The sequence below is a fragment of the Alternaria atra genome, assembly GCF_907166805.1.
Source record: "Alternaria atra isolate CS162 genome assembly, contig: 23, whole genome shotgun sequence".
Classification (NCBI taxonomy): domain Eukaryota; kingdom Fungi; phylum Ascomycota; class Dothideomycetes; order Pleosporales; family Pleosporaceae; genus Alternaria; species Alternaria atra.
Genome location: NW_025091321.1, coordinates 3,422,166 through 3,436,441, shown reverse-complemented (window position 1 = coordinate 3,436,441; position 14,276 = coordinate 3,422,166). Strand labels below are relative to the sequence as shown.

The window sequence follows — 14,276 nt, the reverse complement described above, 5'->3', positions numbered from 1 at the left end:
GCTATCAAACACTCCAGACTAGTCACACCTTTGGACGGAAAAGTAGTCAAGCACCTGGGTGGATCGTGGCACAACCGTAAAGCGAGTTACGCAACGGTCCCTTGTTTCCGCGGCATCGAAACACTGTCGCACCACTCGGACCGTGGCGTTATTGACCTTTTAAGACTACTATCAGGGCTTCCCTGATCCGAACACATGCGCTAACGCTCCTCTGTTGTGCTTCGATGCACAGCGCAAAGTCGCTCAGCGCACCGTGAACTTTCGGGTCGTCGACCAAACTGTTGGAGAGAGATACGGCTACACGTGGTATGAGCGTGCAAAGCAACCGCATCTTGATTCGGATCCTCCCCGAAGAAGCAAATATTCGGGTCCTGCAGCAATTGCGACTGGCCAGCTTATCAGGCTCTCTTTTCCTCCCCTCGGTGTTTCCGCCCAAGGTTCTGCAGGAAACGCTTGTGGCTGGCTGCCATTCGCACATGCCAGCATGACGGCTGCTAGGGAGAATAACCGATATGATGCCGCCAACCTTGACTTGCACCCGCTACGAATTGAAAAACTGACTATGATGGCGATCACCGCGCGCTGATCCATCTGATCAAGATTATAGGGTTAAACGGGAACACCGGTGCCATGGACAGAACAAGCTGCAAGGCCGCGGAACCGAATTGGCGGCATGAACAGTTAGCCATATGCGCATGACTGTTGTCAGTGTTGTCAGAAGGAAGCAGCAAGGGTGAGCAGAAGGTTCTACTAAAACCTTTAGTCGCCCCGTCATTTTGCTGCAGATGCGGGAGGGGCACCAAACATAACATTCCGACCAGTCATGACCCAGCCTGATCTACATATGATGTACCTGACTAGCGTAAACTAACCTCCTCGGCCCCTGACTCGCTTCCGTTAAGCCACCATAGCACGAGGCTAGACTGCCCACCCTCGAGTACGCACCAAGATTATCCGCTTCAGCTGCACGACAACGCTCCTGCCGCCATACAATTGACTTGTGCTACGCTTGAGGCGGCCGTCCCACATGGTCATGCCGTCAGTTTATCCAAAAGCTTATTAGGGCGTGCTTTTTACCTTGTTGCGCGCTATGCATACCCTTAGCATTCCCCGCCCATCCCTTACGCTACAGGTCACTTCGCTTCGTGCGTGTCTTTTGGTGTTTAGCACAGTTCGCCCTACCCTTCATACTTCCTATAGCATTCCTGCAGGACCATTGCTTATGGCGCCACTATAGCTGATCGCATTTGCGATTGCTCCATACCATATACCTTTTCGTTCCGAGTCGTTCATGTTTGCTTATACCGGACGTGTGTGACACAAATATAGTCGACGCAGGGCTATTTGTTGTAGATCCCTCCCTCTTTATCTACCGAGCATTGAAACCCCCAACTGGTGGCCATCTTCACGTCTGCAAACATGGAGTCCATCCGTTCCTCAATCCGCTCGTTCAACGTCTACATCGGCCGGTCGACGTTCGGAAGGATATTTCGTCTCCACGGCTGTGGGCATGTAAGTTTTACAAGAGAGAATGCTAGCGACCTCGAGCATGGCTGACAGTCTTGACAGAAAGATGAGATCCTGCACACGAAGTTCACTACTGAAGTGCGGGCGGGACTTACATCCTTCTTCACAATGGCATACATCATCGCAGTCAATGTAAAGCTCTCAAAGTTTTTATGTCCTTCGACGTATTAATGATTCCAGGCTACTATCCTAGCTGATACAGGCGGCAACTGCGTGTGTAATGATGCTACAGACCCTATGTGTTTGACGAACACCGAATACCTCATTTGCAAGCAGGGTAAGAACTTTCTGAATTCTCAACAACTTCCGCTGATCCAAGCTCAGAGTTGAATCGTAACCTCATCACTGCAACAGCGGCCGTAGCAGGCTTCAGCTCATTCCTCTTTGGATTCCTCACCAACATGCCCGTTTGTCTAGCACCAGGCATGGGCCTCAACGCATACTTCGCTTACCAGATTGTCGGCTTCCATGGCAGCGGCCTCATCTCTTACAATCTCGCGCTCACTGCGGTATTTGCTGAAGGCTTCATCTTCATATTCTTGTCTTTGATTGGCATGCGACAATGGCTTGTCAAGGTCATACCAGTATCACTCAAGATTGCCGCAGCGTGTGGTATAGGACTGTTTCTGGCAGAGGTTGGACTGAGCTCTAATGCGGGTATCGGTGCGATTGCGGGCTCAAAGAGTACCCCACTTGACATAGCGGGGTGTGCAGATCAGTACAAAGATGAATTTGGCTCATGTACAAGCCATAAGATGACTTCACCTACTGTAGGTCATGTGTCGTTATCTCATAAGATAATGCTAACATTCCTTGCAGATGTGGCTAGGTATCATGTGCGGTGGTATCCTAACAGCTTACTTGATGACATACAAGGTCAAGAGTGCCATGATTTTGGCTATCCTACTTGTGTCAATCATCTCATGGCCTCGAGGCACATCGGTTACGTTCTTCCCCTACACTGAGATCGGCGACAACCGCTTCGAATTCTTTAAGAAGGTGGTTGACTTCCACCCCATCAATCGCACTTTGAACGCTCTGGACTGGGACGTTAATCGAGCACCTGGCCACTTCGCCCTCGCTCTATTCACCTTCCTCTACGTCGACATCATCGACTGCACGGCTACACTCTATTCCATGGCGCGTTTCTCTGGTGTGGTGGACGCGGAGACTGGAGACTTCCCCCGCTCAACGATCGCTTATTGTACCGACGCTTTCTGTATCTCTATGGGTGCACTCCTCGGCTGTTCACCTGTCACGGCCTTTATCGAGAGTGGCGCGGGGATTGCAGAGGGCGGAAAGACCGGATTGACTGCCATGACATGTGGTGTCTGTTTCCTCATATCTATGTTCTTCGCGCCTATATTTGCTTCGATACCGCCATGGGCTACTGGAAGCACCTTGGTTCTCGTAAGTCGCCTGATATCAACCCTTGAAATCTTATCATTGACAACGATATAGGTTGGTTGCCTCATGATGCGACAAATATCCTCTATCAATTGGCGATACATCGGCGATGCGGTCCCAGCCTTCGTAACCGTAATGTTTATCCCATTTGGATACAGCGCAGCTTACGGTCTCATTGCGGGCTTGATGGTTTACACCGCACTCAATGGCATGATTTACTTGACAAAGCTTATCTCAGGCGGCTACATTGTTCCCGACGACGAGGATCATCGCGAATACTGGACTAGTAAGTTCATCACATCTCCGAGCCTTCTCGCTGCACTTTCCCCTAAACACCCATCATCGATACCAGCCGCTAACAAACAACCCCAGTCAAACCCGCCGGCAGACTCCCCTGGTTCATCTCCGCATCGCAGAACCTCGCAGATCGCGTGCGGGGAACACACACGCCGAAATCTCATGACGCGATTTCTATTCGAAGCACGGAGTCGGATTGGAAGTACCACGACCGGATGGGCTCGAATGGATCCAATCGCGAGCTCAACTCCGTTGTTATACAAGCCTTGCCCACAAATCCTCGCCGCGAGAAGGTTTTTAGGTCGATGGGGAGATAATAGCTGTTGTGATTGGCAGGGGAAAGTTTCTGTGAATTAGAGTTTCGCGCTTACGAAATGAATTATTACGAGTCATTTGAAATGGGTACAACCTAATGCCGTTTGCCGTTATTTCGAAATCATACTTCTTGCTCTCGCCGACTACTGACAAAATTATTCTAAGCACTGTCCTTAGGCGGGTACATCATCCGTGCATGAGGTGGCATCAGTTTTGGTTCACAAACTCTGGGTCGGGTCAACGCTTTCGCTCAACACTTGCTTCGGGACAGCGGCATTGATACTAGCCCAACCAACCTTTGCTACAACCCTCTTTCAACTTCGCTGAGGCGAGAAGAAGTAACGACACATAACTTTTTCCAAGGCACTGAAACCCAGCGACACACCAAACAGTATTCCGAGATCTACTCGCTACTTTCTTGTTTTTCCCTTCTAGCCTTGTTTGCCTGAAAGTAGCAGCGAAAGTGATCTACGAACTCTAAGGTTAGCGCTTCACCTTCCGAGCCGCGTATTCGCAAGCTGCACGGCTGGGGTGCCGATCGCTGCCCGGTCAGCAGGGTCTCGCAGCGGCACTTGTTGCGACATAAGGGGCACTACCGGTATCTAACAACTGTCCGCAAGCGACGTGCATTCTACAGCCATGTCATCATCATCGAGAGTGTCGACGCGCCCACTTGTCGATATCGCAAAAAGCAAACCAGAGCCAACAATCAGTTCTCCACCGTTTCTGTGCATCTAAGGAAAACAAATTGCTGCTATCCTTCCCAGAATAGTGCATACAATACGTGCGAGGCTTGCGTTTACGTTGATAACGGTTGTTTCTTCCAAACTTGGTACAGGTTTCCGGCATGTGTACCAGCTTAACGATGAGATGGAATTTCTTTTTGTAAGGCTGAGAAGAAAAACGTATGACAGCTCGGCAAGTACATAAGCTTGTTTCGCTTCCGACATCGTCGTCTTCTCAATGCGGCATTCTCCACACACACACACTCATCAAATCTCAAACTAACCCCAGAGAGCGTGTAATGGCCTGTTTCTTACCCACCATCGCTTCTGCAACACCAGTTCGCCCCCGCAGTTCTTTTTTCCTTATCTCAACTCAACACAATGCGCCGCCGTCGACCTGCCAGACTGAACCAGTGACGAAGCTCGCGTCGCTGCTAAGCAGGAATCGAATGACTTTTGCGGCTTGTTCGGGGCTGGGGCGGCGGCCGAGCACGGCGCTGTTAGGGAGTCCGAGGCCATGTTCAATATCGAAGGCGTCCATGTAGGGTGTGTCTACAAAGCTTCTAATACAGTGTTAACGACCGGCTGTCCTCCAACAGTACGAGTGCATATGCAAGGGATGTAGAGGAAGAGAAGTAGTGCTTGTGATAGGCTGTACACAGCACTTACGGTGCGATAGCATTGATCCGAATGCCAGATTTGGCCTCCTCCCTTGCAGCAGCTTTCGTAAGTCCAATGACCGCATGTTTTGACGCGCAATAGACCGATTTGCCTTGTTTGCCGACCAGTCCCGCTGTCGATGCTGCATTTACGATTGATCCACCCTTTACACCCTCACTTGCGGAACGCATGTTGCGGAGCCCGGCAGACATGCAGTTGAACGTTCCTTCAACGTTGACTGCGAAGACGTCCCTATAGCTGTGATGGTCGTGATCTCTTGCAATGGCGGCTTTACCTGAGGTAGCTGCGAGGTTTACTGCGCCTGCATTGTTTTCTTGTCAGCCAAAGTACAGATACAGACCTCGATTTCGGTAGGCATGTTCATGCCTTGGAAGACGGGGGCACAACGCCCACATACCATCGATAAACTCCATTCCCCATCTTGTAGGGGCATGTGTCAGCCAGTTGTCTACGGCTCTCTCGTCTGTAACATCCACCATTGTCCACTTCGCATTCGGTCTGAGTTCATTCGAAAGCTCCGCCAATGCTATTAGTTTGATATCCCCAAGTTCAACCTTCGCTCCGCTTGCAACCAGCAATCTAGCTGTTGCACACCCAACATCTGACGTTGCCCCAGAAATAACAAACAGCTGCCCCTTCATACTCTGCGGAGAATCGGATTCGCTCTTTGAAGACCCGAATTCACTTTTCGGAGACCTAAATTGCCTCTTCATCGGTGGTGTCTCAACTTTAGAGGAGGATGGAGTGTTTGGATACGTTGATGTTTGAGACGTAGATGTTTGGGATGTTGCTGCTGGAGACATTGATGGTTGAGACGTTGGTACTACGGATGTTGGTACTGGAGATGTTGGTGCTGGAGCCGTTGATGCTGGAGCTGTCGGTACTGGAGACACATATCCCAACCTCCAATAGCGACACAATTTGTGAGACCAGCGACGTGCTATTATGATGGATTTCTTTTGTACGTGTTGACAACGGTCGGAAGTGCGTGACATAATGTGATAATCTTAGCGATGGGAAGATATGTTCACATTGATTCGAGTTGTTAATTGGGTAAGAAGTTGGAAGAAGAACACAGTATTATGAATTCCAGTTAACTTTGCACTAAGATAATGTGTGAGCAGGCAGGCGACATGACCCTTCTTGGTGTGGAAGGTGCATGCTGAGTGCAGCTGCACAGCAGTCTCTTTGGAGAGCTACGACCACGCACATCCTCAACCGCTACAAGTGCGATGAGCATATAGATCTATTGAACTGTCATGCACAAAGGAATCCTGGACGATGTGCTTCATCACCAAGTGGGGTGGGCAAAGATTTCAAAGAGCATGATGTCAAAAGTGTAGTCATATTCGTGCTGCAACGCAATATGAGCAATCCCCTCGTGAGATGATTCTTCCATCCGGAGATTCTGTATATGGTATCGAGGTGTGATACACCACCACTGCCTCAAACCTCATACTCGCCCAACACCTCCCTCGCCTCCACAAACTCCTTCTCAAGAATTCCCTTCCTTTCCCCCCGGACCCTAATCTCACATTCAAAATTCTTCGGGGTCCTCACAATACCGTCCATAAACCCCGTTTCAGGGTCAACATCCACCGGCTTCCCTGGCTTTTCCTTGAACTCGAAAGCCCAAAGGAGCTTCACAATAGCAGTGAACAGACTGCGCTCGGCAAGATGGATACCGGGACATATACGACGACCAACACCGTAGGTGTAGTGGTCCCGCGAAGTGAAGTTAGGAGATGCTGCGTAGTGAGATGCGGGATGAGTGCGTGATGCGTATCGATCGGGGTCGAAGTCTGACATTGGTGATTCGCAGGTATCGACGTCAGCTGGTGAGCGATTCAAGTCCCAGACATTGATGAGGACTGTGGTATCTTTGGGGATGAAGTAGCCGTCGATCGTATCATCTGTTTTGCTTTAGCAATCCTCGGTATACTCATTGCGCCAGGAGAGGCATACCAGCAGTAGTGTGATGTGGCATAATGGCCGCTAATGGCCTCCATCGCATTACCTCCTTGATGATCTGAACGACATACGGTAGATCTGCGACATCGCTCCATACCGGTGATCTTGTGCTTCCAACCACCTCGTCAACACGCGCATGTGCTCTTTCTTGAACATCTGGATACTTGACCATTGCCTGTATGAAAACCCGTATAGCCGACGCCGTGGTATCACTCCCAGCATCAATCAACGACCCCGCGAAGACATCCAAGTCTCTTCTCGTCAGATCAATACCCTTTTCACCCTCATCCAACACAAAGTCGTAAACAGAACTGGCATGTATACCACGTCTTCTCCTCTCGAGCACCGGCTCCGCCATCTTCGTAAAAGCAGCATTAACTGCCCTCCCACTCTCATCACCCTTGTCTTTCCAATTCTTCCACCGCCCCCGCCACATCCACTGTGGGACATATTCCAACCAGGGCAACAAGTCTACAGGCGGTATTGCACCAACCTCAAGCAACTCAACATACTTCTCAAAGATGATCGTATACTCCTTCAGTTCGTCTGCATGTCTAGTGCCCGTCCCATACACCAAACTCTTGATGACACTATTAGAAAAACGCAAAGTATGCATCATAAACTCTTCTGGTTCCTTCCAAAAATCGTGCACCATCTGCCTACTAAATATGGGTGGGTGTACGAAGTCAGTTTATGTCTCAGCTGCAGTTCGTGCAGGGACATTTACCTTTCCGCTTCCACGATGCCAACATACTCTTTCTCTACTTTCGCTTCGTTGAAACACTGTGCCAGTAACTTTCGGCAAAGCCTCCATTTATCTCCCGAGGGCATGAAAACGACCAAGGGTATATTCGCTGGATCTCGGGCAACGTAGCGCTCCGCGACGAAGAAAGGTGGTCGGCTGTTGTATATTGCGCCCCGCTTGTCAATGAGTTCGCGGACCAAGCGGCGGTCGCTGAGCACAATGGTTGTGGCGTGGAAGAGTTTGAGGCTGTAGATGCCGCCATATTGCTTTCTCCATGCCGTGAATTGGAAGTGCGCGTTTTTCGTTGGTATGGACAGGATATTGCCGAGGAGGGGGAGGGTCGGTGGGCCTAGAAGAGTCAATGTTGGAACGAGAGATGGTGTGTTACAACGATACCAGGTGGTAATCCTGATTCTCGGCGACCTATCTTGGTGAGGTAGTATAGTCCGACTACTACGAAAGTGATGAGAACCGCAGTTAGAGCAGCCATGACTTCAAACCTCGTCCAAGAACAGTGTGATGTCACTAATGGATTAGACTGAACGAAATCTGGATCTTATCATATAAATTCGTAGCCTTCTATGTCAGACATACAATCGTCGTCTCCTGCGCGCGCGCGCTTTTTGTACATGTGTCGGGCGGGGTAGCTCACGTTACCATTATATCGGTATGAAAGAGGCACGCATAGCCTGTTTTCGAATGCGCAATATTCGTTGAGTCCAATCGTAAGGCGAGGTGGTATGCCGATATACCGACAGCCAATGCATGCGCATATCCATTCCATGAAAAGTACGCGAGATTCCCTATCCAAGGCATATCTAGCGAGAACCAGCATATTCGAAAGGTCAGATTATATCGTGTAGAGCGAGTGATAAGATGGATACACTTGAAAGACATGCAGTGTAAATAGTAAGAAAGTAGGTGGTATTATGCTTGAATCAAAAACGTAAAGTAATCTCCACCCTTGCTAGGTCCACAAAGTTATATACTCCATCCGTGGTGAACCTCCCATCTTTTACAACAACGCACCAGCGAAAGCCGATACAACAAACATACCTAGCATACCCAAACCGGCCTTGCTTACGCCCATCGGCGCCGCAGCACCAGTGCTATCCGACGAACCCGAGCTCGTAGCATCTAGTCCACTGCCACCAGACGTCCGACTTGCGGTTCCGCTTCCGCTAGGTGTGCCTGTTGCGCTCGACGTCTGGTTTCCCGAACAAAAGATCTGGCTGGGGTTCACGCCCTTGTCCATAAAGCAAGACTGAAGATCAGCAACAGTCTGGTCGTAGCTGAGACAGTAGTATCCGCATGAGCCGTTGAATTCTTCGACAGGTGCGTCCTTGCAGCATTGCGAGAGTGCGTCGGATGTGTTGGAGGGGATGCCAGTTGTGCTGCCGACGGCGCAGAAGACATCTTGGGTGGGGAATTGCGTGAAGTCGGCGGTTGTGCACGAGGCACCCGTAGCGCTGGGAGAGGCGGCAGAGGATACGGCGGACATTGTGAGGTTTGCGATTAGAGGTTTCTGTGCGGTGGTTAGGATGGCATTGGATATACCCATTCGAAAGACTTACATCGGCTATAGACGTAGACTTTGTTAGTAGTCTAACAGCGACTGTGAGATACTTCTTTTTGCTGTAAAGTAAGTAGTCGGAGGTTAGTGGTGTAGCAAAATAGCAGGGACGATCCAACGGTCAAGAAATATACGCAAAGGCAATGCCATGACTTAGCGCAACGTCACCGACAATTCCAGCAAGATCCATCACGCCAGCGACCCTGTCGCTCATGGCCCAACTGTTGATCTGAGGCTGTGACGGTTGCTCGGGGCGTGGCTCGTAGCTCCACATGGTTGCTCGGGGGACCTGTTTCCAAGCTTTATTTTTGGCAACCATGACGGGCCTGTCGGCAGCTGCTTGCCGAATGACCATAATGCTGCAGGCAGATGTCTCACTGTTCGAAGTGGCATATAATACGAAGACCAACGGCCGTCTGAGTAGAGGTTGTCTTTTTGCGTGACATGGTTGGTGTGGTTTGCCAGTTTTTTTTTTGGATTAGTGAGGGCGCGCGCGCTGGCTTGATGAGGATAGCGCCGCATGTGGTAACGGCACCGAGACAATATGTTTACTAAACCAAAGACAAAGTTAACTTCAAAGATATTTCTCACTTGGAATTTGATTGGAAATATATACATTAATGTTCTAAACATCCTTTTCCTACTCCAGTCCAGCCTTCTCCATCTCGGTGGCGGCGTACATGAACGCACCAGCGCCCTTGCCATCGTTGATCAAGGTCTCAACACCAGTGTAGTACTCGTAAGACGCATCGCCCTTCAGACTTCCCACAGTAACCGTGCCGGTAAAGCTTATGGTGCCGTTCTTCTCGTACTGGATGAAGTCATCCAACATCAGATCCCACGCCTTGGATGCCGTCTCCTGGTACGACTTCTCCAACAAACCGAGCCTGACACCCTTCATGTATGCGTAAGTAAACATGGCGGTTGCACTCGACTCGATGTAGTTTCCTTCCTTTCCAGCAAGCTCAGGGTCCATGAGGAGCCACCATCCGCCGCTGGTGTCTTGAACGTCCTTGATACCGGAGGCAAGTGTGACGAAGTAGTCAACGAGCTTGGAGTAGCCGGCGTGTGTCTTGGGGAAGACCTCTAGGACCTCAACGAGCGCAACGAAGTACCATCCCAGAGCACGGTCCCAGACGTATGGTGAAGCACCGGTCTCCGGGTCAGCCCATACAGTCGACTTGTCTTCGCTGTAGCCGTGGTACAGGAGGTTGGTCGTTGTGTTTCGGCAGTGCTCCTCGATGAGGTCGAACTGCAACTCGATGTCGTTCCACGCTGTTGTGTTGTCGGGCTCGAAGTATGATGTGTAGGTAGCATAGAAGGTATCAGCCATGTAGATGCCATCTAACCACATTTGGTTCGCATAGACAGGGGCCCTGTGCCAGAACCCGCCTGTGGGGGTGCGCGGCCATCGGTCCAGCTGCTCACGGAGACCCTTAGCAGCAACAACGTACTTGTCGTCCTTGCGCCCTTCCGAGTTCCAGAAGTAAAGGATGTTGTTGCCAACCCGGATGTCATCCAATGAGTAGAAGGTCGAGTTCCAACCCTTGATGGTGCCGTTGGAGGAAACGACCGACGAGACGGCCTCAGAGGCATACGCTAGCAGAGAGGAGTCGTTTTGTGTTGAGGCGGCCTTCTGGATGCCCTCATGGATGACCGAGGCAACATAGTGGTTATCCATGTACTGGCTCTTCGACAAAAAGGAAGAAGCCATCCATGTCGAATACGGCCTGGTGGTGTTCTTCGCCGCAAGTGCTGTGCCAGCCAAGGCCAGAGTGAGAGCCGGAAGATGCATGGTTGCGAAGCGGTGTTATGGACAAGGTGGGAATATCGCAAACAAATCGGGGACCCTGAGGAGACGAATTGAAACACTTGCGAATACTCTATTTGGCGCTGTACTCCTGTCGCTCTTTATACGCATTGCGCTGCGTCCGTGGTCGTCGTCCATCTTCTCCCCACGCCCGCCACTACTGCAGTTGCTGCAATCAAAATCCATGTTCATGCAGCCTCGTAGCGTCTCAGCCTCTCCACCTTGCGGTCCTGGACGGTACCTAAAGAATTTCCGCGAGCGGAGGTTTGCCCATCAGCGACGAAATCGGTAAGGCCTAGCCATGGTTTGAGACTTGGCAGCGGAGAAATTGGTGATTGGAGATGTGATCGCTGGAACGGCGAAAATGGTCACCAACCGCAGCCTCCAGGACGAATTGTAGACGTGTGATTTAAACGTCTCCCTTGGGTTAGACTATGGTGTTTCTACAACACTGCAGCGTCGCTATAGGAACTCTTATCCGTTGCGACGTGGAGACAAATTGTGATGCAGGAAGGAGCTCACCCTGAATGCGGGTCGCCCTAGCCGAGTCAAGCATCCCAAGTCCGCGGGACGTTTCTTGCGTGTTCTTATCACTCTACGCCAATAAACGTCAAGCTTCAACGTTCCCGTCGACTGTAGGAACTGTTAGTTTAGGCGATTCTTTGGCACTTGTTCACTGTGCAGTGTGCATGCAGGATATGCTTACGGACGCTTACTCAAAATGCTCCCACGAACATAAAGCCAAGCACTCCTCCATGTACCTGAGCTGACGAACACAGGCCCTAGCGCTGCACAAATTACCGACGAGCAAGAACGATGGCAAACGCTGTACGGAATTTTCCGACCATACGATCAATTCAATGCAATCTGTATGAGAGCTTGATGCTGGCAGGATAGGACGGGGTCTTGCATCACCCACTCCCGTCCGGTTCCGGTACATCTTCGCGATAGCAACATCCTGTTGTGAATCGCAAATTCCTACTGTTATCATTTATTCAGACTTCTTTCTGGCCTTCAACAGAATTGCGTAAGCCAGATCACGTCGCAAACAGATCCGGTGAGTACATATGAAGAGATAAACTCTTATCCGTGATATTTTGTGATAGGATTCGATGCAGGGATCTTCGTCGGACAAAATATATTGCTTTATTCGAGGATACGGCTGTTTCATTGATCAAACCGACATGCTGCCCACGCCATAGGTTTTAAGCACCAAACAGCGTGCTTCTTGGCTTGACTCTTCAATCCTTCACGACAGACCACCACCTTCCGAACCTCATAATACCCATATCATACCCTTTCCACCAGCAATATCCCCATGAGATAGCCCATGTCGAACCCAAAATGACTGCTAAACCAACGATATTTGAGTTCTTCCAGGACCAAGGCTCTTGCACCTGCCATATGCGTTAGCTGCCAGCCAGCACGGTGAATTATTTAAAGTCTTACACCCGTGCCCTTTTCACTGCCGATGATGCCTTTCTCGATATCGTCTGGTTGTGCAACAGCTTTGACCGAACTGATAGTGAGCGAGAAATCGCCTTCCTGAGTACCGAAGAAACTGCCTGCTGTTAAGTATTGCAGCTACACGCTCTGGTGATGGACAATGTTACCTTCTCATCATGATGCTAAACCGCTTGACATTCTTCAGATCCAATGGCTTCGCATCATTCTTCTCTTTACCACGATACGTGGGCTTCATTGCACGCCACGGCACAAACAGACCAAGTTCGCTCTGTGATTCAAAGTCATACTCGTAACTGATAGTCGACTGTTCTCGTCCATCTGGCATAAGGGGAAGAATCTCGTCCTTGAGGGTCAGCGTGTACTTCTTGCCGTCGTGCTTTCCGATATCGAGATAGATGCCGTCGTAAGCAGAGAGGTCCCAGGTATGATCCTCTCCGGTAGTGCGTTGACTGGCAAAGCCGGCACCGCCAAGGGCGGTGATGTCGAGATTGCCATGGAAACGTGCTGATGATCCAGTAATGGTAAGGTAAGACTGGTTACCGTATGTTAGATTCTGGATTGTTTGCCTTAACAGAGGGTATGTGGGATTACCTGAGATGCGCCTCCTCTTACTCGGTCATCACTATCCGTCCAATCCGAAGCTTTCCAGCCTCTGCATGCGATTTTGTTAGTTCCAAACTCAACAAAGCATTGTCAATATATCTTACTTTTCACCACCGAACAAAACCAGTTCATTTTCTTTAGCCATCTTTGCAAAGTGAAGTGTGCAATTGTTGTGTGGATGGTGTCGACTCAAACAAACCCTAGAGGTGTCCAAATCAAGTAGTGACCTCATGATGAGGCCCGTGCGGCCGACGATCCAAACACATTCATTCATCCGGGAGCATCCTCATACACTAACTATAGCGCGTTCTCATCACAACGATTAGTGGGTTCCTGCACTACTCTAGAAAGCATGGACTTCCGACCCGCTTCGCGTATGGGCGATGCAGATGAGTCCATATTAGCCAAACCGTACCGACCGTTCTACCACATCTTCGGAGGTCAGCCCATCTTAGTAAAACAGTACCTCTTCCTGATCTAGTGTAGTCCTTGCCTGGTTCTGACACATCATTTATAGGAATAATGATTACGACCGAGTAGCCTTCAGAGAGAGGCCGTGGTTTGGTGTACTGCTGTTCGATAACGTGTCGTCGGATGCAAGGGACCATGCTGCGAATGAACGAAGTATGTCAAACCAAAAGAAGTGCGAGACCGTCCCACGACTGACAGATTGCGCAGCTTTTCTTTCCTGGCTGAAGCTTAGTGTGTATATGGCCATTGTGTCTGTAGCCATCGTCCTCTCGTTTCACCTCAAGTCGGAACCCACCCCACTGGGTAAGTTGGCAACAAAACTGTCTCTACAGAGTGCTTACCATGCGTCACAGAAAAGCGTTTCGCACTACCTCTGGGCATCATCTTTTGGCTACTCTCTATGGCATGTCTGCTATCAGGGTTGTCAAACTACATTCATACGATCTCACGGTATAGTCAGCGGCGAGCATTGGTACAAACGGGATGGAAGACGCAAGTCGTATTCACGGTGGTATCAAGTGCCATCGTTGCAACATGCATACTGTTGCTTTCAACCAACGCAGAAAAGAGAAGGTAGAGAATTATCGGGGATCTTGAATGGTTTCAACACAGTGCATGAAGTATCATAATAAATCGTTACGCTCATGCTGATGTCGCTAAACCAGCATAATTTATTCTCATTCT

General features: G+C 50.0%; 6 protein-coding genes across 6 annotated transcripts; 3 read left to right on the top strand and 3 right to left on the bottom strand.

Annotated features, from left to right (window-relative positions):
* Positions 1-1,419: 1,419 nt before the first annotated feature.
* ALTATR162_LOCUS4695 (uncharacterized protein) lies at positions 1,420-1,857 on the top strand (the record flags this gene model as incomplete). The annotated part of the gene is made up of 3 exons (XM_043312310.1): positions 1,420-1,512; positions 1,570-1,659; positions 1,708-1,857. The coding sequence occupies 3 exons, from the start codon at positions 1,420-1,422 to the stop codon at positions 1,855-1,857; spliced, it is 333 nt and encodes a 110-aa protein (XP_043168245.1).
* A 425-nt stretch (positions 1,858-2,282) lies between these two features.
* On the top strand, positions 2,283-3,548 carry ALTATR162_LOCUS4694 (uncharacterized protein; the record flags this gene model as incomplete). Its single annotated transcript, XM_043312309.1, has 3 exons — positions 2,283-2,297; positions 2,347-2,356; positions 3,307-3,548. 3 exons carry the CDS (start codon positions 2,283-2,285, stop codon positions 3,546-3,548), a joined length of 267 nt encoding a protein of 88 aa, XP_043168244.1.
* A 1,096-nt stretch (positions 3,549-4,644) lies between these two features.
* On the bottom strand, positions 4,645-9,515 carry ALTATR162_LOCUS4693 (uncharacterized protein; the record flags this gene model as incomplete). Its single annotated transcript, XM_043312308.1, has 8 exons — positions 4,645-4,834; positions 4,941-5,253; positions 6,488-6,865; positions 6,918-7,513; positions 7,678-8,017; positions 8,725-9,193; positions 9,243-9,303; positions 9,376-9,515. 8 exons carry the CDS (start codon positions 9,513-9,515, stop codon positions 4,645-4,647), a joined length of 2,487 nt encoding a protein of 828 aa, XP_043168243.1.
* Positions 9,516-9,881: 366 nt separating this feature from the next.
* Positions 9,882-11,036, bottom strand: ALTATR162_LOCUS4692 (uncharacterized protein; the record flags this gene model as incomplete). Its single annotated transcript, XM_043312307.1, has 1 exon — positions 9,882-11,036. One exon carries the CDS (start codon positions 11,034-11,036, stop codon positions 9,882-9,884), a length of 1,155 nt encoding a protein of 384 aa, XP_043168242.1.
* A 1,256-nt stretch (positions 11,037-12,292) lies between these two features.
* On the bottom strand, positions 12,293-13,266 carry ALTATR162_LOCUS4691 (uncharacterized protein; the record flags this gene model as incomplete). The annotated part of the gene is made up of 5 exons (XM_043312306.1): positions 12,293-12,448; positions 12,501-12,612; positions 12,665-13,050; positions 13,131-13,170; positions 13,226-13,266. The coding sequence occupies 5 exons, from the start codon at positions 13,264-13,266 to the stop codon at positions 12,293-12,295; spliced, it is 735 nt and encodes a 244-aa protein (XP_043168241.1).
* A 207-nt stretch (positions 13,267-13,473) lies between these two features.
* Positions 13,474-14,169, top strand: ALTATR162_LOCUS4690 (uncharacterized protein; the record flags this gene model as incomplete). The annotated part of the gene is made up of 4 exons (XM_043312305.1): positions 13,474-13,583; positions 13,639-13,745; positions 13,800-13,895; positions 13,946-14,169. 4 exons carry the CDS (start codon positions 13,474-13,476, stop codon positions 14,167-14,169), a joined length of 537 nt encoding a protein of 178 aa, XP_043168240.1.
* Positions 14,170-14,276: the final 107 nt, after the last annotated feature.